At 40.1% G+C, this 23472-nt stretch overlaps 8 protein-coding genes across 8 annotated transcripts; 5 read left to right on the top strand and 3 right to left on the bottom strand.

Annotated features, from left to right (window-relative positions):
• Positions 1 to 72: 72 nt before the first annotated feature.
• LOC117787000 (lysophospholipid acyltransferase 5) lies at positions 73 to 2673 on the bottom strand. Its single transcript, XM_034625434.1, has 4 exons — positions 2471 to 2673; positions 1940 to 2028; positions 841 to 1868; positions 73 to 779 (listed from the first exon to the last, which is right to left on the bottom strand). Exons 2-4 carry the CDS (start codon positions 2016 to 2018, stop codon positions 474 to 476), a joined length of 1413 nt encoding a protein of 470 aa, XP_034481325.1. The 5' UTR covers positions 2019 to 2028; positions 2471 to 2673; the 3' UTR covers positions 73 to 473.
• A 3526-nt stretch (positions 2674 to 6199) lies between these two features.
• On the top strand, positions 6200 to 6888 carry LOC117787956 (BET1 homolog). The gene is made up of 2 exons (XM_034626595.1): positions 6200 to 6365; positions 6433 to 6888. The coding sequence occupies exon 2, from the start codon at positions 6493 to 6495 to the stop codon at positions 6835 to 6837; it is 345 nt and encodes a 114-aa protein (XP_034482486.1). The 5' UTR covers positions 6200 to 6365; positions 6433 to 6492; the 3' UTR covers positions 6838 to 6888.
• Positions 6889 to 7007: 119 nt separating this feature from the next.
• LOC117787955 (protein max) lies at positions 7008 to 8360 on the bottom strand. The gene is made up of 5 exons (XM_034626593.1): positions 8154 to 8360; positions 8029 to 8094; positions 7749 to 7856; positions 7454 to 7577; positions 7008 to 7395 (listed from the first exon to the last, which is right to left on the bottom strand). Exons 1-5 carry the CDS (start codon positions 8196 to 8198, stop codon positions 7259 to 7261), a joined length of 480 nt encoding a protein of 159 aa, XP_034482484.1. The 5' UTR covers positions 8199 to 8360; the 3' UTR covers positions 7008 to 7258.
• Positions 8361 to 8992: 632 nt separating this feature from the next.
• On the top strand, positions 8993 to 9453 carry LOC117786973 (SOSS complex subunit C homolog). Its single transcript, XM_034625406.1, has 2 exons — positions 8993 to 9137; positions 9198 to 9453. Exons 1-2 carry the CDS (start codon positions 9027 to 9029, stop codon positions 9432 to 9434), a joined length of 348 nt encoding a protein of 115 aa, XP_034481297.1. The 5' UTR covers positions 8993 to 9026; the 3' UTR covers positions 9435 to 9453.
• Positions 9437 to 12282, top strand: LOC117786972 (rRNA N6-adenosine-methyltransferase METTL5). The gene is made up of 2 exons (XM_034625405.1): positions 9437 to 9952; positions 12040 to 12282. The coding sequence occupies exons 1-2, from the start codon at positions 9465 to 9467 to the stop codon at positions 12191 to 12193; spliced, it is 642 nt and encodes a 213-aa protein (XP_034481296.1). The 5' UTR covers positions 9437 to 9464; the 3' UTR covers positions 12194 to 12282.
• Positions 12217 to 14214, bottom strand: LOC117786971 (putative aldehyde dehydrogenase family 7 member A1 homolog). The gene is made up of 2 exons (XM_034625404.1): positions 14129 to 14214; positions 12217 to 13927 (listed from the first exon to the last, which is right to left on the bottom strand). Exon 2 carries the CDS (start codon positions 13923 to 13925, stop codon positions 12315 to 12317), a length of 1611 nt encoding a protein of 536 aa, XP_034481295.1. The 5' UTR covers positions 13926 to 13927; positions 14129 to 14214; the 3' UTR covers positions 12217 to 12314.
• An 840-nt stretch (positions 14215 to 15054) lies between these two features.
• On the top strand, positions 15055 to 18324 carry LOC117788420. The gene is made up of 7 exons (XM_034627183.1): positions 15055 to 15129; positions 15264 to 15367; positions 15427 to 15508; positions 15574 to 16335; positions 16495 to 16906; positions 16963 to 17427; positions 17491 to 18324. The coding sequence occupies exons 1-7, from the start codon at positions 15055 to 15057 to the stop codon at positions 18204 to 18206; spliced, it is 2616 nt and encodes an 871-aa protein (XP_034483074.1). The 3' UTR covers positions 18207 to 18324.
• A 1764-nt stretch (positions 18325 to 20088) lies between these two features.
• Positions 20089 to 23472, top strand: LOC117788342. The gene is made up of 5 exons (XM_034627080.1): positions 20089 to 20487; positions 22666 to 22726; positions 22792 to 22866; positions 22942 to 23196; positions 23260 to 23472. Exons 1-5 carry the CDS (start codon positions 20364 to 20366, stop codon positions 23357 to 23359), a joined length of 615 nt encoding a protein of 204 aa, XP_034482971.1. The 5' UTR covers positions 20089 to 20363; the 3' UTR covers positions 23360 to 23472.

The raw sequence follows: 23472 nt of genomic DNA, 5'->3' as shown, positions 1-23472 counted from the left end.
TACTTCTTTTATTTCTTTTATTATAATTTATTCATAATTGGAATCTGTTTCCGGCAATTGAGATACTTTAAGTAATTCTAATTTCATTGCTTTATTTTTTAATTAAATTTGCACTTTACGTATGAAGTTCTGTTAGACATTTCGTGAGCATATCAAAATATATTATTTATATTATATTTACTTATGTATGGTATAAAATTGTCTTTATAATTAGATAAGTCTGATCGCCGTGTTCAAAGAGCAACGAAATTATTTCATTGACTAGGCATTGCTTTTTTGATAAACGCATCGACAAGTGATTTCAAAGAAGTTAGTTAATTTGTGTACGTTAAATTATATGTATAATTAGATAGGATTATTAAGTTGTTATGCATTTTGGTAACGTTTTGCTTTGTTTGACAATTCAAGACAAAAGATATTCAAATATTCAAAACTATTTCATTATTGTTCAATTAAACTTTGGTGCGGGTTCATTAATCTGTGGCTTGTTTTACGGGTGGCACTGTTCGATGCTCCCTAGTCTGGGATTTCACAAAGTAACGATATCCGTTAAACAGACAGGCCCAGATTAGCATGTATATAAAGCCAAAATAGTTGACTGCACTAAAGACTGTAATCCAGCGTTCGTACTTGAGGAAAACAAACGAGGTGAGGCACCAGCCCATGTAGACGATATTGTATGACTTTAAGCAAAGGAAGTAGATAATTGCATAGATCTTTGAGTTGTTAAGCATCTCGCCGTAGGTTGGTAAAACGTGTCTGGTATAAACGCTTTCAATCTGTAAAGGAAAGGAAATGGCTTTAAAATAATTCATATTATTTATTCAAATCAAAACTTACCTGCTTCTCCGTGCTGACAATCATGTATTCCATGAGGAATGCCATGTAGTAGCCACTGTGGAAGCCATGCCAGACGGCCAGAAAGCCCAAGGCAGCTCCATAGCTGATATTGCGATTGTTGAGGAACTTGAGACGCTTGAAAACGTAATGAGCCACCCACTGATTTGTGTTCACATTAAAGCTCTGGACGTAGTGCTGCATGGTATTCCCAGTCTCCAGTAGCTTCAGCTTAACATTACTACAGCCGGACCAGTCCGGATTCCCGAGGGCATCCTTGCCTTTGTAGGTAACGCCAATGCACATTAACGAGCCTTCTGCGAACAGCCAGCATGAAATGTACTTGTACAGTGAGAACTTGGCCCAAAAGCCCAAGAAGTAGATGCGCTTGATGAAAGACTCCTGCGCAAACTCAGACGACAGGAAATATCCATCCGGCAAATAGGACAAACCAACTTGACAGATTGCCAGATAGAGGACACCAGTGGCCAGACGCTTAAGACCCGCATCCCAATAGCCATCGTACTGGCGAAATTCTCCATTGGTGAAGCTCTGATATCGGCGATAGGGAAATTGAGGACCAACCAGGAAACTGCTGGGAAAGTACGCGAATGCCAACAGCTCAAGTAGATTGGGCGGTTGTCTCAGTGCCGTCTCTTTCTGATCCTTGGATAGCTCTTCCTCCATCTTCAATCCATCGGTAACATCAAAGCCAAAGCCAATCATGCGCAGCGTCAGGATGCAGTGCGGCATGGTCCACAAGATGTCATACTCATTGCTGGCCGTGTAGTAGTAGCCCAGCAACAAATAGCCCATGTGAAAGATGAAATTGATGATCAACAGCAAAAGTGGTGAGCTCCTTAAAAATGTCACCAGTACAAATGTGGTGCCTGTGGCCAAAAGGGAATGATATGTGTCCGAGCCATAATTGTAATAGCATAAGCTTAAGCCGCATAATGCAAAGTACAAGTGATGCAGTGTCTTTTGTCTATTGACAATGTATTTATGGTAAATTGACGCAATTGGATAACCTAAGATAAGAGATAGTGTGATAATCTAAAATTTCAAATCAATTGATTGATTTTTTTTTGAATATTCTTACCGGCGAGCAGCGTCAAAAGTAGCCGGAATGCTTCCACAGGCACCCCAATTTTGTTGGCCACATATCCAGGCAGATCCATTATGTTGCCACTGATAAGAGATAGAAAGAAATGTTATCAACAATTTGGCTATGGTTCAATGTTCGCTGATTTTACGCGCGCTTATCAATTCCGATTTAATGTTGCTTCATTAGAAATAAAAAAGGGTGATGCAAGCATAAAATTAATCACTTGCTCTAAAATATTAACCTTAAGTTTACTACGCATTTGTGATGACCAGTATGAATTAACTTGAAAGCAAGTCAGGGCCAAATTCATCACACAGATTCAACGCACATCACAAATCGCATGTAGGTCTCAAAAGGTCATGACGAAATTCGTCACTGCTGAGACTGAGATATCACAGGTTGAGTGTACCTGAGTAATTACACTGTGTACGCGGGAAGCTTAATATTTAAGGCGTATTGATTGAGTAGGGCACAGAAGTACAGCCAGTTAATGGTATTAATTTCAACATGAAATGTCAGCGTTACCTAATTAGAATATGTTGAATTTGAGTATCTCTGTAAGTTGTAGATTGGCAGGCCTAATGCATTAAATTTGATTAAAAAAACAACCAATCTATTGACTGAATTTCAACCGAATGCTTACACTTCACATAATTTTATATTATAGATTAAAAGTTGCTATGGCAAGTAGATTGAATAAAAGCAAACACACGCCGTTACGTTATGCCTGCACAGCTGTTTTGTCGATATTAGTCAACCCTGTACGACACTAGTTTAAATGAATGATCTAGTTCAATTTAAAGTTGCCAGTTGAATCTGATTGAAGCAATAATCGATGTGCGTCAAGTTAGCAACGGTTCGCCAGCAACGAAAAACGGAACTTGGTTCACGGAGTCGGAACCAGTTATGAATTTCCTCATTTTTTAATGTTTTTCGACGTTAAAACAATAAAGTAATGATGCAGAATTGTAGATAATTGTTTTATTTATAGTCTTAAGCAATATTTTGGCAGTTTCAGCCCTTGATTTGGGTGAAACAAGTAAACATAAAAAGTGAAAAAGTTTACATTTCCACCATTTCTTAAATATCTAAGCTCAGGGCGAACGGCCCCGAAAACCGCTAATGCACGATTAAAGCCCAAAGTTTCACCTTTCTAATGGGACCATATTTAGAAAAAGTTATCAGAACGTTTTGAGATATTTTGGAAAGAACGAAGCTACCTCAGAAAAAGCCCCATACAAAATGACCGCCAAAATCAATGCCTGGTTCTCAAACCTTAATATCCTTTCTCAGGAGGAACGGCCCAAAAGCGGCATATATCAAATTAAAGCTACAAGTTTGGAGAAGCTATTTTAATTTAATTTAAAGAAAGTTATCAGACAGTTTTGAGAAAATTAATTAATTGTAAATTAACCCCAAAAGTTCATGAGCAAGTCCTATCGAACTAGTAGCTCCAACGTGAACCGAACTACTACGCGACAGAAAGCTGATTGATATGGGTCGGATATATATGCGCTTCAAAAAATCGTTGCTAACTATTTAAAGGTCGCGGCCCCAGATGCACGGTATGTGGGAGTATAGGCATTAATTTTACTAACATTTTGCTGCAACTTTCATCAATTTCTATCAGACAGTTTTTGAGAAATTTGCATTTTAGTGAACTTGGCATTTTAGCTTAGATCAAAAACAAAAAAAGATTGGCAGCTCTTGGCGCCGCTTCAAAAAATCGTTGCTAACTATTTAAAGGTCGCGGCCCCAGATGCACGGTATGTGGGAGTATAGGCATTAATTTTACGAACATTTTGCTGCAACTTTCATCAATTTCTATCAGACAGTTTTGAAATTTGCATTTTAGTGAATTGGCATTTTAGCTGAGATTAAATACATAAAAACGTGGCAGCTCTTGTACATAAATATTAAAGAGTGGCACCGCTTCAAAAATCGTTGCTAACTATTTAAAGGTCATGACCCCAGATGCACGCTATGTGGGAGTATAGGCCTTAATTTTACTAACATTTTGCTGCAACTTTCATCAATTTCTATCAGACAGTTTTGAGAATTTGCATTTTAGTGAATTTGCCATTTTGCTGAAATCAAATACATAAAAAACGTGGCAGCTCTTGTACATAAATATTAAAGTGGCACCGCTTCAAAAATCGTTGCTAACTATTTAAGGTCGCGGCCCCAGATGCACGCTATGTGGAATTATAGGCCTTAATTTTACTAACATTTTGCTGCAACTTTCATCAATTTCTATCAGACAGTTTTGAGAAATTTGCATTTTAGTGAATTTGGCATTTTAGCTGAGATTAAATACATAAAAACGTGGCAGCTCTTGTACATAAATATTAAGGTGGCAACGATTTTTTGAGCAGTGCCACTCTTTATGTTATGTACAAGAGCTGCCAATCTTTTTGTATTTAATCTCAGCTAAAATGGCAAATTTACTAAAATGCAAATTTCTCAAAACTGTCTGATAGAAAATGTTAAGCAGTAATGCCTATACTACATGCATCTGACAAATAGTTAGCAACGATTTTGACGGTGCCACTCTTTAATATTTATGTACAAAGCTGCCACGTTTTGTATTTAATCTCAGCTAAAATGCCAAATTCACTAAAATGCAAATTTCTCAAAACTGTCTGATAGAAATTGATGAAAGTTGCAGCAAAATGTTCGTAAAATTAATGCCTATACTCCACATAGCGTGCATCTGCCGACAAATAGTTAGCAACGATTTTGAAGCGGTGCCACTTTAATATTTATGTACAAGCTGCCACGTTTTTTATGTATTTAATCTCAGCTAAAATGCCAAATTCACTAAAATGCAAATTTCAAAACTGTCTGATAGAAATTGATGAAAGTTGCAGCAAAATGTTCAAAATTAATGCCTATATCCACATACTGCCACCTTTAAATAGTTAGCAACGATTTTAAGCGGTGCCACTTTAATATTTATGTACAAGAGCTGCCACGTTTTTTGTTTTGATTTCAGCTAAAATGGCAAATTTACTAAAATGCAAATTTCAAAAACTGTCTGATAGAAATTGATGAAAGTTGCAGCAAATGTTCGTAAAATTAATGCCTATACTCCATACCGTGCATCCCGCGACCTTTAAATAGTTAGCAACGATTTTTTAAGCGGCGCCAAGAGCTGCCAATCTTTTTTTGTTTTGATCTAAGCTAAAATGCCAAGTTCACTAAAATGCAAATTTCTCAAAAACTGTCTGATAGAAATTGATGAAAGTTGCAGCAAAATGTTAGTAAAATTAATGCCTATACTCCCACATACCGTGCATCTGGGGCCGCGACCTTTAAATAGTTAGCAACGATTTTTTGAAGCGCATATATATCCGACCCATATCAATCAGCTTTCTGTCGCGTAGTAGTTCGGTTCACGTTGGAGCTACTAGTTCGATAGGACTTGCTCATGAACTTTTTGGGGTTAATTTACAATTAATTAATTTTCTCAAAACTGTCTGATAACTTTCTTTAAATTAAATTAAAATAGCTTCTCCAAACTTGTAGCTTTAATTTGATATATGCCGCTTTTTGGGCCGTTCCTCCTGAGAAAGGATATTAAGGTTTGAGAACCAGGCATTGATTTTGGCGGTCATTTTGTATGGGGCTTTTTCTGAGGTAGCTTCGTTCTTTCCAAAATATCTCAAAACGTTCTGATAACTTTTTCTAAATATGGTCCCATTAGAAAGGTGAAACTTTGGGCTTTAATCGTGCATTAGCGGTTTTCGTTCGCCCTGAGCTTAGATATTTAAGAAATGGTGGAAATGTAAACTTTTCACTTTTATGTTTACTTGTTTCACCCAAATCAAGGCTGAAACTGCCAAAATATTGCTTAAGACTATAAATAAAACAATTATCTACAATTCTGCATCATTACTTTATTGTTTTAACGTCGAAAAACATTAAAAAATGAGGAAATTCATAACTGGTTCCGACTCGTGAACCAAGTTCCGTTTTTCGTTGCTGGCGAACCGTTGCTAACTTGACGCACATATAATCGTTACGAGATATAAGACTGGATTTTTAAATACCTGTTGTGTAAACTAGATAATATTTTTTATTCAGTTCTCTTGGTATTCACTATTTAGTTAACAAAAGTAGGAATCAAATCGACGTTTTAAATAAAACTTTTTTATATTTAGTTCTGTGTCTGAAAATTAAAGGTGTCATTCCGTCATTAGTACTGCAGTCCAAAGAGCAGTGCAAATGAACTAGTTCTTAGCGGAGCAATTTAACTCTGATAAACATTGCATTAAAAACAATTGTTATTGCAAGCTTCATTTATTATTTAATTAAATCCATAGCAGACAGTCATTTAGATATTGGATGAATCAGAGGGCGAATCAAACGAACAAGTGACGAAAACGAACAATAAAAACAGCAGCTGCATTGCCTTCGAGTATGAGCAAATTTCCCTTTGGTTTACGTGTCACTTGCAGTTGGTTTATTAATTGGCTTTCTCCTAGAATTGCAGCGAAATTAATGCAAAACTGGCACACACAGGCAGCAGAAGTAGTGGCAGCAGCATGCGGCGTAATAACTATCCCTACCAACCGCTGAACCAGCAACCACCGCCCAGTGGACACGATGCTCTGGAGGCGGAAAACGAACGAGCTGCGGAGGAGCTGCAACAGAAGATTGGCGCCCTTAAATCGCTGACCATCGATATTGGCAATGAGGTGCGATACCAGGACAAACTGTTGCGCGGCATTGATGACGACATGGACAGGACTGGGGGATTCCTGGGCAACACAATGACGAGAGTTGTGCGTCTGGCCAAACAAGGCGGCGGCTCCAAACAAATGTGTTACATGTTCCTCTTTGTGCTCTTTGTTTTTGTTATTCTCTGGTTGACGCTAAAGTTCAAATAGTCTGTGCAGTGTGTCAGTGTGTGATTAAAATATATATTTTTTAGATACGAATACCTACAAATTTTTATTAGTAAAATGGTCCATCATAAGACGTTCTTAAATCGAAAAAAATATACATAATTTTTGTATAGCTTGCATTCGAACTTTCATACACAAATTCAAGAGTCTAATTTTTTAGATACATAACTAATGTATTTAGAGATACTTACAAATTGGTTTTAGTATAGTGAGAGTACAAAATAACACACACACACATTAAGGTAGACGAGAGGATAAAGTTTGGTGGGGATTGGGCTATGCTTTGGACTTAGGTTGTAATGATTATGATAATGCCACAATGGCATTGACGTTTCGTTTCTCTTTGTTTTGATTGATTCCTTTACGACACCTGCGTAAGTCTTATATAGATGCCAATCGGGGGCTATGTATGAAATGTTTTCATCTTTTTACTGCGCCTGCTGAAGTCCGACTGTTCCAGAGCATCCTCAACGTCGCTGCTTAGTTCGTCACCACTTAGGAAATCCGATCCATTCGATGTGTTGCCTTCTAACCGACGTACTGCAGTGAAGTCAATTAGTTTAAACAATTACGAGAGGGTTATTTGATTTAAACTTACTCTGTTCATCTAAGATACTGTTCTGTTTCTTAATGTCCTCGATATCCTTTTGATTCTCACTTATCTTACGGCGTAACGTTTGTATGCATTCGGTGGTCTTCTTAAGGATCTGAGCGCGACTGGCCTGTAATATATATAGTTGTTATCAGTAAAGTAAAAGTAGATAAAGAGAGATTTAATGATAAAGTCTTTCAATATAACTTTAAATTAATCATTTTAGAACGGGTCTCTCACAGTCGAGCACACTCGATTGTAGCCTTATCACTTGCCAAACTTTGAAACCGTTTTCGCTCACCTTTTCACCCTTTAACGTGGGCACCGCTTCGCGCAGATTGGTGAAACTCTCCTTGATGTGATCTCGTCGACGTCGCTCTAAAGCATTGTGATGCGCTCGTTTTTCGGCCTTGAACAATTCAAAAGAAAACAAACAAAAATTAACAGACTTGTTTGTGAGTCGACTCAGTTACAACAACAATAAAACGTGCGTGTGTTGATAAACAAAGGCAATGCGCGCGTTTGTTGTTGTTGCTCTTATTATCTTCATCTCATTCGTATACTTTTTGATGTCCAAATACCTGCGTAAAGTTTGCTGTGCTTGTGTGCCGAGAGGAGCCAAGACCATTATCAGAGTCCGCGTCATCCTGCAAGCGAATTTACGATATTATTTGTGACGTCAAATGCATATCGGGACTTTGCTTACGTCACTCTCTATATCGATATCCCTGTCGTCATCGCTCATACTCATGTCGGCAGTTGTTTTTAATTACTTTTCCGATTTAATGTGAAGAATAACTTGATTGTGGGCGTTGCAAATGTTTGTAGATATTTTCCATCCAAGCGTCTCACGGTTTGCGTCTTATTTATTTTGCTGCCAGCGCACGTTTTGGTATTGGTAGTGCTGCCAACTTGTGTTAATCGCACTTTTATTAAACAGAAAGGCTGCCAGACGTTAAACTATCGGTAAGTTTTTCAAGACTGCCAGACTTGAAATTCGAATCAACTGAACTATAATTAGAGACTAGTTCGTTTGTTCACTTTAGTGAATAGTTAAATTAAACTTAATCTGAACGATTCAATACAACTCTATTTGATATTATTTTTCTAGCACTTGCCTACCCTATTACTTCAAATCATTAAAATTTAAATGTCAATTGCTTTGATGAATCTTAACAACATACTTGCTCTCATTATTAAAGCAGTGCTGACATTGTTTCCGTAAGCGAACATTCAATATAATTTCAAGATGTATTCAACGTTTTCCATTCTAAATAAGCAACGGTACGGAATTTTTTATAATAATTGTCTTTATGATTTTTGTATAAAACAGTTAGCAATTCGAAAATCAACAAAAAATATAAATTAAATAAAATCAAATCAACAAAAATTAAAATTGAATGACACGAACTGGACGTCAATGAACCAACGGTCGTTCACTTTAGGAGCTTGTTCAAATGAACTTATTTGGAAGATACGACAATGCAGAGAAATAAAAACAAAAGCGCGTGTTGCATTGTTTTCTTCCTTTGATTTTCGTTTTTGTTTAGTTTTTATATCAAAATTTAGCCTGTTTTTGATGGCTTTTCCCACATCTAGTGCCCAGCAAGCCGAGACCAATCGTAAAATACTGGAGGAAATACAAACGAAAAAGCAGTTGCTCATCGGTCTGGGAAATACAACGAATCAGGTGAGAATATGAAGGACTTGAGAATCCGTAGTCAGTGAATGAATTGTTGTTGTTTTGCAGATGCCCGCACCACAGCTGCTTGGCCAGCCGACAGTGACAGCCGAGTTTCCCCTAAGCGTAAGCGTTACGCCCAATGCCGGAGGCGCTCTCGCCGCGCCGCGATCTGCATTTAATCCAACGAGTTCTACAACTTTGGGATTCTTTATATCACAAGATTCATATTTTGGAAATAGCTTCATACCTGTGCTGCCGCGTCTTGAGCCACTGCCGACGACGCCGACGCCCAGTGCCAAGTAATACACAAAATCAGTTCACACATCTCTCAGTATGGCGCGTCTAAAGCTAAAGAAACTCGAGGAGTATCTGCAGTGTGTCGATGGCTTTGAGAAGCCAAAGATTCTACTGGAACAATACCCCACTCCACCGCATATAGCCGCCTGCATGACGCACCACATCCAAGCCCAACACGACGACATCGAGGGCAAGCTGGTAGCTGATCTCGGCTGTGGCTGTGGCATGCTCAGCATTGGTGCAACACTGCTCGGAGCTCAGCTCACTGTTGGCTTTGAGCTGGACGATGCTGCTGTCGACACGTTCCGGCAGAATGTCATGGATATGGAGCTACCCAATGTGGACTGTGTGCGCTCGAATGTACTACAGCTGCCGGGCAGTAAATGGGACAATGTCTTCGATACGGTTGTTATGAATCCTCCCTTTGGTACCAAGCACAATGCCGGTATGGATATGCGTTTCTTGGAGGTGGGCACACGTCTAGCCACGGCAGCTGTCTACTCTCTCCACAAAACATCTACACGGTGAGCATCAGTTAAAACTAAAGAAACTAGAAACAAGGGACATTGACAGAAAATAATTGGGTTTTCCAATTTTGATGTAGAATCAAAGTAGAGTCCAAATAATGATTTAATTGACATTCCGCAAGGAAATCGGTTAAGTTTTGACAAAGTTATGACAGTTTAAAGTTTTTGGAAATGTGTCAATGGAAGAGTACGGAAAAAATGGACAGTAAAGGAAGAAAAATTAGGTTTTCCAGTTTTGATACAGAATGAAAATACAGGCCAAATAATGATGAAATTGACCATCCGGGAGAAAATCGGCTAAAATTTGACAAATTTATGACAATTTAAAGTTTTTGGAAATGTGTCAAGGCAAGAGTATGGAAAAAATGAACAGTAAAGGAAGAAAAATTAGGTTTTCCAATTTTGATGCAGAATGAAAATAGAGATTAAATAATGATAAACTTGACAATCCGGAAGAAAATCGGATAAAAATTGACAAAGTTATGAAATTTTGAAGTTTTTGGAAATGTGTCAAGGGAAGAGTATGGGGAAAATGGGCAGTGAACGAAAGTATGGAAAAAATTGACAGTAAGGGAAAAAAAATTGAGTTTTCAAATTTTGATGCAGGATGAAAATACAGGCCAAATAATGATAAAATTGACAATCTCGAAGAAAATCGGCAAAAATTTGACAAAGTTATGACAACTTAAAGTTTTTGGAAATGTGTCAAGGGAAGAGTATGGAAAAAATGGACAGTAAAGGAAGAAAAATTAGGTTTTCCAATTTTGATGCAGAATGAAAATACAGGCAAAATAATGATAAAATTGACAATCCGGAAGAAAATCGGTCAAGTTTTGACAAAGTTATGACATTTTGAAGTTTTTGGAAATGTGTCAAGGGAAGAGTATGGAAAATATGAAAATACAGGCCAAATAATGATAAAAGTTACATTCCGCAAGGAAATCGGTCAAGTTTTGACAAAGTTATGACATTTTGAAGTTTTTGGAAATGTGTCAAGGGAAGAGTATGGAAAAATTGGACAGTAAATGAAGAAAAATTAGGTTTTCCGATTTTGATGCAGAATGAAAATACAGGCAAATAATGATAAAAGCTACATTCCGCAAGGAAATCGGTCAAGTTTTGACAAAGTTATGACATTTTGAAGTTTTTGGAAATGTGTCAATGGAAGAGTATGGAAAAAATGGACAGTAAATGAAGAAAAATTAGGTTTTCCAATTTTGATGCAGAATGAAAATACAGGCCAAATAATGATAAAATTGACAATCCGGAAGAAAATCGGCAAAAATTTGACAAAGTTATGACAATTTAAAGTTTTTGGAAATGTGTCAAGGGAAGAGTATGGGGAAAATGGGCAGTGAACGAAAGTATGGAAAAAATTGACAGTAAGGGAAGAAAAATTGAGTTTTCAAATTTTGATGCAGAATGAAAATACAGGCCAAATAATGATAAAATTGACAATCCGTAAGGAAATCGGTCAAGTTTTGACAAAGTTATGACAATTTAAAGTTTTTGGAAATGTGTCAAGGGAAGAGTATGGAAAAAATGGACAGTAAATGAAGAAAAATTAGGTTTTCCAATTTTGATGCAGAATGAAAATACAGGCCAAATAATGATAAAATTGACAATCCGGAAGAAAATCGGCAAAAATTTGACAAAGTTATGACATTTTGAAGTTTTTGGAAATGTGTCAAGGGAAGAGTATGGAAAAAACGGACAGTAATGGAAGAAAACTTAAGTTTTCCAATTTTTATGCAGAATATAGACCAAATTATCATAAAATAGACACTCCGCAAGGAATTCGGTTAAGTTTTGACAAAGCTATGATAGTTTGAAGTTTTTGAAAAAGTATCAAGGGAAAAATACGTAATCAAAAAGCGGTGCGATAAACAAGATCATACGATAATTTAAAGAAATGTATAAGTATTGGACTTAGTGGGAATCAGAATATTATGTTTGTACTTTTGTTTGCCATTTATTGTTATCGCAAATCTTTTGATTATTAAATGTGTAGGTCTCCCGACTCTGTTCTCTCCTCACGTTGTATTCTATATCTAATCTAATTTTCTGTTTATATTCCCTTGCAGTGCATACATTCTGAAGAAGTGCAAGGAGTGGGGCGCTCAGGGCAGCGTTGTTGCCGAACTGCGCTATAATATTGAGTCCAGCTACAAATTCCACAAGCAGAAATCTAAAGATATTGAGGTGGACTTTTGGCGCTTTGATGTTAGTGAACTGTAACTTAGTTGATGGATTAGTTAAGATTTAAATTTGATGCATTTTTTGAAACATTTTAATAATATAATTAAAGTGACTAAATGATTTATAAAGCATGTATATTGATTGTATTCCAATAGTTTGTTTACTCCACATTGAAGACGACGCCCTGGGCGCAGGCAAGTTCGCCTGAGTGATTCAATGTGATGGTGGCACGTTTGCAGTATTGCTTCCAGGCATCCGAGCCCGATTCCCGACCACCTCCAGTTGCCTTCTCGCCACCAAAGGCGCCTCCGATTTCAGCACCGTTTGTGGTGGTGTTAATGTTGACAATGCCACAGTCAGAGCCCTGGGCACCGATCCACTTGAAGGCTTGAGTCATGTTCTCGGTGAAGATGGCTGACGACAGTCCCTGCTCCACCTCATTGTTCCAGGCGATGGCCTCGTCCACACTGCGTGTTTTCAGCACATACACGATAGGAGCAAAGGTTTCGCGATGGACGACACTCGCGTCGTGGGACAGTCCAGTGATGATGGTGGGCTCCACATAGTGTCCGGGACGCTGCACCACACGTCCACCGAAGGCGACAGTGCCACCCAGCAGCTTGGCCTCATCAATGGTCGCCTTATAGTTGTCCACATTCTGTTGTGTGTGCACAGGTCCGACAAGTGTTTCCGCCTCCAGTTGGTGGCCAATTCGGGGCAATAGCTGCGCATACTTGGCGGTCAGGGCCTCCACGAAGTTGTCGTGCAGTTTCTCGTGCACAATGATGCGTCTGGTGGTGGTGCAACGCTGTCCGGTGGTGCCAATGCAGCCAAAGAGTGCCGCATCCAAGGCCATTTTCACATTGGCCGTTTCATCAATGATCAGCGCATTATTGCCGCCCAGCTCCAGGATGACCTTGCCAAAGCGACGCTGCACCTCCACGCCCACATCGCGGCCGGTTTGACAGCTGCCCGTGAAGCTCACCAGATTGACACGTTTGTCGGCAACGAGAGCAGCTCCGACATCTGTGCCGCCCTGGCAGAGACTGACCACAGGTGGCAAGTTGTTGCGTTGCAGCACATCGGCCACAATCTTGGTGGTGGCCACGGAGACAAGTGGTGTGCTGGGCGCTCCCTTCCAGAGCACAGTGTTGCCGGTTGTCAGTGCGATGGCTGCATTCCAGCCGAACACCGCGTTGGGAAAGTTGTAGGCGGATATGACGCCAACCAGGCCAAGTGGACGCCAGGCCTCGAGAATGGTGTGCTGAGCACGCTCCGAATTGATGAGTTGGCCAGCATAGATGCGGGACAAGCCGACGGCATAGTCACAAATGTCAATGAACTCTTGCACCTCGCCCTGACCCTCGCTGTAGATCTTGCCCACCTCCAGGGAGACCAGCTTGCCCAGTGGCTCCTTGTACTTGCGCAGCTCATCGCCAATCTGACGCACAATCTCGCCACGCACGGGAGCGGGAACCTGTCGCCAATGCTTGTACGCCTCCACGGTCAGACCAACGGCGTTATGCAGCTCTTGCACATTGCCCTGACGCACTGTGGCAATGGCTTGACCGGTGCCAGGATCATAGCTAGTGATGCTTTGACCACGACCCTGCCACTGACCCGAATAGACGCCGGGATTGTCACGCTCCAGACCCAGATCCTTGAGGAAGCTGTACTCGGGCTGATCAATCAGATAGGACACACTGCGCAGCTGCTGCAATTGGCCTGGGAACACGCCACGCCTCGTCAAGTGCCTTAGATGTGCGATCATTGCTGTGTCGAAGAAAGACCGAGGGAGAGGCAATGAGATTTATGGATTACTGATACGCCTGATAAGCACACCATATCGCCCCGATAAGCGTTGACTTGTTGTTATTTGATAGGCGTTAGATTTGTACTGGAAAATTATTTAAGCTACTCGTCCCCTTGATTATCAGTGCATTCCAGATCTCAGTTTCAATAGTTGCCACTCACTTTTGTTGTCCACTTAAGTCCGCTGCTCAACGATGTTCTGCTCTCCACACCGCTCGGTTATCAACTGAATCCACTCTCAATCCAGACCCAATGTCAGCCAGCAGAAGCAGCAACAGCAGCGACTTCTTATCGCATGTTTAGCTAAACGAGAGTGGGAGAAAGAGAGCACAAAAGTGGGAGATTAACAACAGAACTCACTCTCTATCTCTCGCTCTTTGTGTAGTATATGATCGTTAGTAAACCTAATTGCTTCTATGACAAACATTTTGGACAAATTGCAACGCATTCATAGTCTTATCTTTAGAAAATAAATATAATATTATATTTATTAAATGGCTTTTATTGCTGGGAGCACAACAATTTTTATTTATATTTAGCGGATTTAAACGGATAAACTATTTCGGTCTGTGTTAGACGAATGTTTTTGACCGCATGATGTGACTACACTTAATAAAAATATTGTTACAACATTCAAGATTACAAATTCAACTTTAAAAATTGTTTAATTAAGACTCAATGCGAATCAATGACAAAATTTCTCATGAGATTAACGATGATTAAAATTTGAGCTAAGAGTGAATAGAAAAATTCTCATATATGGTATTAATATTCATTGATTCACACAAATGTTCATAAAGATCCAGATTCTAGAAAAAGTTGTCTTGGAGAGGAACAGAGAAAGCAGCAAAGACCGCAGCTTTTAAGTGTTTTTTTTTTGTGAATATATACCCTGTAAAAATTGCAGGTGGACTAAAAATTTATTATAGTGTCGTAGTCGAGCAATCTCCATTATTTGTTACCCAAAAATTATTTTGTTGGACTTGTCGTCCTGACAACTCATCAAAGTCTTTAGCTGTTTGCTCGATATAAAATTTGAGGCTAATCAGTTTTACAGTTGCAAGCGAAAGAATTAGCTGAAGACAAAAATGGAGGTGCTTGAGGAAGGCAATTTAATGGACCGCGTTCCCATTTTGCTGCAGCGCGATTTGGAGTTTTATCAGGTGCCAGCAACCCCGAAAAAGAGAACAACCGCAATGCGAGAAAAAGTACTTTGAGGGAAAAACTCGTTAACACATTGTTTTCTATTTCTCTTTACTGCCACTTCGACTACCATCCATTGCCAATGGATGCATAGACGCATCAGCGCGTCCTGCAGGAACCCATTTGTCCAGGAGTTGTGGGTGGTAAGCTGGACTTTCCTCGCTATGCGTCGTTTGCCTCGATTAAATTGATACGCTGGTAGGCAATGCCCTCGAAATGGCAATTTCTTTTGGTTGACACTGTTGACTTTCATTTAGGTGGGAGGACGAATACTTTGCATCCTATCGCAAGCACTCGGGTCTACTGCATACGGAGAAGGAGCTCAATGAGGGAGATTTTGTAAGAAAACCCGTTAAGATTCTTGTAATTCCAATCCAATTTCCATTTCTGATTAATATTCATAGAGCAGTGTTACGGTGAAAACCTCGGATCCGGATAAGTTTGTGAGTTTGGTAACCAAATCCGCGGATCTGCTGCTGGAGCACATACATCGCCTGTCTCAGGAGTCTTTGGATCATGCAGATCTCTCAGTGCTGACGGCTACCATCGGAGCTGCCGCCTTGGTCAAGAACTCCTTGAGTGTCTATATGCAGGCAGCCACCACCACCATTTGTCCGCCCAAGGGGGACGAGAAGGGCGGAGCTCTCAAGCTAAGCTTCAAGCAGTATTCCCAGATGTCGGAGGCATTGGCTGAACGCCTCTTGGATCTTCATTGTCGTCTGCTGCTCTTGTATATCATTCAGGATGCCGACTGCCTGCACTGGGAGGACACGGAGCCCTTTTTCGAATCGGAGCGCGGCTCGTACACGGTGCAAATGTGGTGGCACTATATGCGTGGCACCAAGGCCGATCTCTGGAACTCTGTGCCCCCAAAGATGGCCCAGAAGATCTTTGCCGGCATGCTGAATGAGACGCTTAGTGTGTTGACTGTGCGTTACACCCAGATTGTCACCAGCGTGGCCAGAGCCCAGCTTCATCTGGTGGACATCTGCAACATGCTCCTCTGCATTGCAGAGTTACTTCCCCATGTCTGTGAGAGCGGAGAGGCCTACGTTGGCCTCCAGCTGAGTAACCAGAGTGTCATTGTTCGGGACATTCATGCCAAATGTAGGGAGCTCTTCTACTGCCTATTGCTCCGTGGTGCTCCCTTGGGTGTTCTCTCCAAGGTGACTAAAATATTGCACTATAAACTAAGAATTTTTCTTCAGATAACGAAATATTCATGGAAAAACAGTCTAATTTAAAATTTAATTTTTAAAATAACCTAGCTGACCTTCTAGACCAGATTTGACCGTATTCCATCATAACTTTCTTTTACTCTGCAGGTCTTTCGCAAGGGTCTGGACAATATGGAAATGTTTAGCTCGCGACATGGACTGCCGAGTGCTTGGATTATTTTCGCTTTGCCTCGCTACTTTCCGAAGGAGCAATCCTGTCAATGGGTGACGGAATTTGCGGATCTCACCACGAATACGGCCATCTCATTGGATCTACGTGTATTGCTGGCTTTTCCCGAGGCTCACTGGTCCTACTTGCTAAAGATTCTGCTAATGAGGGATGCTTATCTAACGGGGATTATCATGCGACATCTGTTACGACACTTGCCATCATCGGAGAACTTTAAGAATGTGGCGAAACATTCATTTACCAGCGCCGAGGGAGCTCCACTGAAGTGCGAGGCGTTCCTGTGCCGTGGCGAGTGCTTCAATGTCACCGATTCCATAGCGGCGGACATAGGTTGGATTATTCATTGTTGCTAAGATTACACACTAATAATCCTCAATCCTTAATAGATCCCGTGGGACAATCGAACTATCAGATTGTTCTATCCTTGACCTATTTAATTGTGGCCGTGGGTAAGGCCGTCGATATCAAGTCCTGTCTGATCAAGACCCTGGAAGAGCATGCAGTGAGTGGCTGGAGCGATTGCCTGGACAAACGTCAGGTGTGGAATCAGAAGCGCACTCCTTGGCTGGAGGCAATCATGCACTTTGTATACCCTGTACTCGACTGTGTGGTCGAGATGCTCATCAATGCTGTTGAGAATGGCGCTAGCATGTATCAGGCCATGTCCTTGGCTCTGACCTGTGTCTCCGAGATTTGGGATTGCATGCCCGAGGGATTGTATAAGATTACAGCGCTGCTGCAGGATATAATACCAGTTTCTACCCGTCCCCTGGGGGATTCAGTGCTGCTCCAAGTGGTCTTTGCCGCGCTCTACACGGAGCTCATCAAGACTGCCGAGCTGCAGGAGCAGGGTAAGTCTTGGAATGAGTGAGTGCATCTAAAATTTATAACTGACAACTGTACGTTTCTGGCAGCTAAAAATCAGGACAAGGCTGCCGTTTGCTACTCCCTCTCGGAGGCCATTTGCTCCATAGACGAGGATGACAAGCACACGGATCAGATCGAGCTGTTCCTCAAGCAGGCCAAGGAGAGCATCAATCTGGACACCGATTTTGGTGGCAGCTGCAGTCGTGGTGCCGGTGGCATGAGTGCTGTGAGCACTGTCAAAATCGATGACCTGGCATTGACCAATGCGGAGTCGGAGCGCTTGAGTCACAGTCCACCGGCCAACTATGCCATGGAATTGGATGTGGGCATTGCGGATTATATAGCCGAGGTGCTGGCCAGTGATGTGCTAACCACCAACATTGGCAAACAGGCACTGAAAGTGCTCTATAATTATATGAAATTCAACAAGGATTGGCTGCTGGAGCAGCTGGGCACGGGCGACAACGAGCCGAGTCCTTTCCAGGGTGTGCTGGGTCAGAACATAAGGGAGGCGAAGACATCGGTGCTCAGGTCCATGTTCTTCATAGGAAACACGCCGTTCGATCAGCTGCTAACCGGTTCCCTAAAGATCGACTATGTCAGCTGGCTGCAAATGCCACTTTCCCTCAATCCGGAAAGGACCTGGTTACATTTAACACGTCGCTGTGACTTCCAGGAGGATGCTAAGCTGGCGCTGCCAGAGGTCGCCATGGTGGCTGGCATTAGTAAGATAATGAAACGGCGAAAGGAGTTTTCCAAATAAGGCGCTCTTCCTGCCAGCAAGTAGCATCATTAGCATTGCGTATACGCCGCGTTGTCCACCCCCCAGTAAAGATGTCATTAATGGCGCATAAGGCAAACGAAGCCATAGCTTCTTCTTGGACAAAGATGTAGACAAACCTGAAGCAGGCTAAAAAAATATTTACTCCTCAGCTGCTCCTGTGTTTAATGTTTCCAAAGGGGAGGTGGGTGAAGTCCAAGAGATGGTGGCATTGTCACTTTGCCGAAAATGTTTTTGTTCACACTCTGCGTAGATGGCGCAATTGTCGACTGCTCCGCGGAGCAACTCCCCTCACAGTGGCCACACAGTGTGCCAGTTATGAAAATTACTGAAACGACGCCAACAAACATACAAAGTGATGAACAGGGAGTGGGACTGTGACCGAGAGAGAGGGATCGGGATAGGGGCAGGCAGCTGAAGCATAGAAAACATACCAGCAGCAACAACACACAGGACAACGTGACAAATAAAAGCAAACTTTCAATGACATTGAGTGTCGGCACTAAAGACTTGCCACATTCCCTACGTTTAAAAAGAGTTTTTCAATTAAAAGAAAGCGAACTTTACTATCGTTTAAAATATTCAATATCATAATTCACTTGAATGACTTGAGGGTATTTTTATCTGAAGCACAAGACAGAAAATTTAATTATATTGAGTAGTTTTAGATTTGAGAGGGTTGGTTTGTAAATGTAAAAAATATAAAGTTTATTTAATTCAGTCTCAAAGAGAATTCGAAAAAAATTCGCTATATATATTAATTTTCTTAACAGTTTAAAAATTTTTGAAAAATAACAAATTACATTCAATAGTTAGCAATTTTTTGTTTAAAGAATTTCCATTCTTTTTTTTACGAAGTTTCTAATAGAAAGCGAACTTTAATATAAAATTATTCAATATCATAATTCACTTGAATGACTTGTTGGAAATTTTATCTGAAGCACAAGACAGAAAACTTAATTATATTGAGTAGTTTGAGATTTGAGGTGGTTGTTTTGTAAAGTAAAAATAAATAAAGCTTATTTAATTCAGTCACAAAGAGAATTCGAAAAAAATTTGCTCTATATATTAATTTTCTTAACAGATTAAAAATTTTTCTCAAATAACAAATTAGATTCAATAGTTAAGGAATTTTTTATTTAAAGAATTTCCATTTCTTTTTTTACGAAGTTTCGTTTTGTGTTCTACACGTAAAGTAAAAATATTTTATTTCGCTTTGGTTTTTTCTCTTATAACTATTACCATATGGTTTTTGACTAAAGAAATCGTACAACTTTCTTGTTTGATTTGTAGGGCATTCGTTTGTCTCTCTGGCTGCTGTCTGGCTACAAAGTCAGGCAGCCTGCGAGGCGACTGAGGACGATTGCTCCATTCATTCAGTTGGCGCTGCTAGAAGCGTGCGGACGTGGTTTAGGGCACTCAGAGTCTGACTTTCGGGCTCGGCTTTTGGCTTAGGAGTCAAGTGGCAAGTGGCAAGTGGCACCTGCACAAACTTGGCGGACATTTCGAAAACTCAGTTGTTGACGTGTTTTGTGTACGAAGCGCGCGCGGTGCGGCAACTGAATTGCTGCACGTTAACGGTAATTTGCAGCCATTAGTTGTCACACACACACAGCCACACAAAATGGCACTGTGATTAAATGCCACTGTAAAATGGTGAACGAATTATAAGTAAAAAACGCTAAAGGTGTCGCTCGCATTACGCATACGCAGCGTATGTTGGCACAAAGTAAACGTTGAAATTTAAACGTACAACGAGCTGCTTATTGTTTCTTATTATTGTTGCTGCTACTGTAAGTGTTACTGTTACTGTGTTTGTGTCGCCATCCTTGGCAATCGTCGGTCAGTTGCTTGCCAAGAAATTGGATACGTTGCCGTTGCCGTAAAAGTTCACTTGATTTATATTCAATGCATAGCACAAAGTGTCTTCGGAGTTGAGCGGAGTTAAGCTGAGCTAAGCTCTGTTGCTGTTATATTAGCTGATGTATTAACGTGGCCACTGGACAATCTTGTGAATCTTCTGCTGACTGTTGTTTAGACGCTGTGCTACTGAAACGCTTCAACAACTGCAATTGTATTGAAATACTCGTACAAAAATAAAAATAGAGAGAGAGAGGGAGAGGGAGAACAGAGTCAGTCATGAGCCAACCGCATCAACAACATGAGCAATTGCAACGACGTCGTCGACGTTGCCGCCAGCCGGTCGAGCCTTGCGAGTGTTTACGTCCTGTGATAAGAGTTTTTGGTCTGCTGACTTCATTCGGTAAGCACACACACACACTTACACACAAATTGAAAATGATTCAAGTGGAAGAATATGAGCTGCAAGTTACGCAGGTGGCGCATAGCATATGATAAGCATAAGGGGAAAATGATATCAAAGGGCAGTCATCATATGCGCCATGACTGTGCTATTTTATGACTATTTATCAAAATTAAGCAAATGTTTATAAAAAATTGATTTATGAAGATTTAAATGCACTTTATTTAGTTATTAATCAACAATAACATTATTTTATGAGGATAGAAAAGCAAAGAAATAAAGATATCAAATATATTTAACTCAGTATAATCCATTTTTGCATAGTCTAGTAAAATTTTGCTTGAGAGATATTTATTTTAAAATGTGATATTTGTTAGCGATCTGAAGAGCTTAACTAAAAGAAAAGAGGGCCGTTAAATGTTTCAAATGGTACCCAAAATAAAAACATTTTAACATTTAATTATTTCTTGATTTTTCTATTCATTTATGTGATACATAAAAAATATTTTGATTTTTGCAAGTATTATAAACGAAAAAAATAAGAACCGAGCTTAAGAAGATAATGTTTTATTTGAAAATTTAATAAATATGTATGTAAATAAATAAATATTTAATTTTAAATACATTTTTTTTAACCATTTAAAAGACAATTTGTAATATATTTATCGAATTTTGCACAAGCTGCAGTTATCAAACTTCAATTTACCACTTGCCGCTTATCAAGCCATCACTCCCATGGGCATCATCTGTATAAAAGACTTCCTGCCTGCCCCTTTTTCCGACTTTCATCCCCCGTATAATGCACTTGTAATGGCAGCTTTCAATAGTGCAACAGTCCGCATCAGTTCCTGACCAGCTCCAACGTGCTCTGGGACATATGATAAATGAGCATCGTTTGGGTCTGCAGTTGAGAGCAAAAACTTGGGTCAAGTTCAAACTAATTTCCCAACAATATTGTTGTTGTTTAGCTACTGTCTGGATCTGCATTATGCATGCAAGCCGCAAAAAACTTACAGTTCATAAACCTCGACGCTGCGTGATTCTGAAAATTGCGAGAGGGGATAAGAGTAAAAAATAATAAAAAAACAAGAAGATACTCTCAGGGCCATTAACGAGGCATTGGCTTTCTTTTTTTTTTCTTTTTTTGCAGCAGCATGCATTCCGTGCGCTTTCACATCCTTGCCAAGTGCAACCCTTTGTGCCCGTTGTGTCCCTGCTCTTCGCTGATTTCTGTTGTTAGCTTGCTGACGCCAGTCGTTTATCCTGAAAGTCCCCTAAACATGGCGACAGTGCGCAAAAAAAAAATCTATCAGCCGGGAATTCCCCCTTCTTCATCAACTCCCCCTAATTGTGTAGAGAGCAGCGCATAATTTTTGCATGACTTTCATTTGGTTTCCTCTTGTACGCACATTTCATCGACTTTTTCGACATAGTCAAAGCGTTTAATGTAATTGGTTTGGCTTTGGCTTTGGCATTGCTCTTTGTTCACGATTTCGGTCAACTCTCATCTGGCTTTTATCAGCTATTTAATCGGATTTGTTTTTGCGCCGCATACAATAACAACTTAATTAGATTGAATTTTAAGTAGATTCCTTTTGTTGTGCTTCTCTTAGTCATATTTTACACATCGAATCTGGGCTGATAATCAAAATGTGGTAAGAATATTCTATATCAAGTGGGCAGTTCAAAAAGTTCCAAGTGCCTAAAACTGATCGAACTTATATATATACCTTAATTTTTATATGGATTACAAATGATATTTTAAATTATATTTATGGTAACCCTCCAATTGGTTTGTTTATAATAAAGAAATAGTATTTTCTAATTATTTTCTATCTATTATTTTTAATTTTAAGATTAAAACTACCATAGAAAATTTGAAATCATCATATTAATATCAAATCCTAAACGTAGATAGACACTCTTGGACTCTTGGAAAATTTCAGCCTGCCCTCGTACAATTTGACTCTGTCTCATCAACGACATTCATATTACAGATTGCGATTTAGCATATTTTATTGCCTCAAGCAAATTCCAATGAAATGTTATTGGAGTAGACACAATCATATTGTTTTATACGCCGATTCAAGGACACGAGAAACCCATTACAGCTTAAATTCCATCCAATCGACTTTCTTAAGCAGCCAACAGCCAATTTGTGGTCATTTCTCATTTCAGTTATCTGTGGAGTGGGCGTGGATGTTTATATGCATGGCTATCAGGCGGGACTTTATATACTGTAAGCAGTGATACATTTCACATTTTCTCCTTGCTGGGGAACATAAAATTTTAATGCTTGGCCAGTTTTTCAGCTCTGCTGGTACTGTTCATTGAGATAAAATGGCTGATAACCATATTTCTGCATCTCCAATGTGGCGAGTAAGTTGCTCAGCCAGAAGAAGCCCATAAATTTAATACTCACGCAATGTATATTTATTTATTTTTAATTTGTAGCGATAATTACCACAACTCCTCCTGCCTGGACTGCTGGCGTTTGTCAATGTTGTTGGGCGGTTGGCGACCGGCGCCCATATATGTCGCCATGGGCGTGGCTCTGATAATACTCCCCCACAATCTTTGGCTCAGCTATGTCGCTGGCATGTTGCTCCTGCTCCTGGCATTGCTGCGTCTTTGCACACTACTCCGATTCAGTGAAGGAGCCAGTCACTTCAAGGACGAGGGTCTGTTGCCACAATGCGATTTTGAAAAGTGAAGTATACCACATGCAACTAATTTGCCTTCTATTAAAAATACTTTTCTGATTGCTTGCAGGGTCTCCAGTTTTGTGGACAGCGTGGAAGATGATATTGCTGAGGTCAGCGTAACGCATCCGGACGACGAGGAAGCTGCCATTGACGATGATGTTTGCTAAGAGTTAAAGTTATTATTTCCAAGGCAATCAGGAATGCTTAAGGCTTCAATTATAAATATTAATTAATTACATATATGTTCACTAAAGTCCCAATATACTGAGCAGGGTTAATA

Source organism: Drosophila innubila (genome assembly GCF_004354385.1).
Source record: "Drosophila innubila isolate TH190305 chromosome 3L unlocalized genomic scaffold, UK_Dinn_1.0 0_D_3L, whole genome shotgun sequence".
NCBI classification, from domain to species: Eukaryota; Metazoa; Arthropoda; class Insecta; order Diptera; family Drosophilidae; genus Drosophila; species Drosophila innubila.
This window is presented reverse-complemented; position numbering and strand designations above follow the sequence as displayed.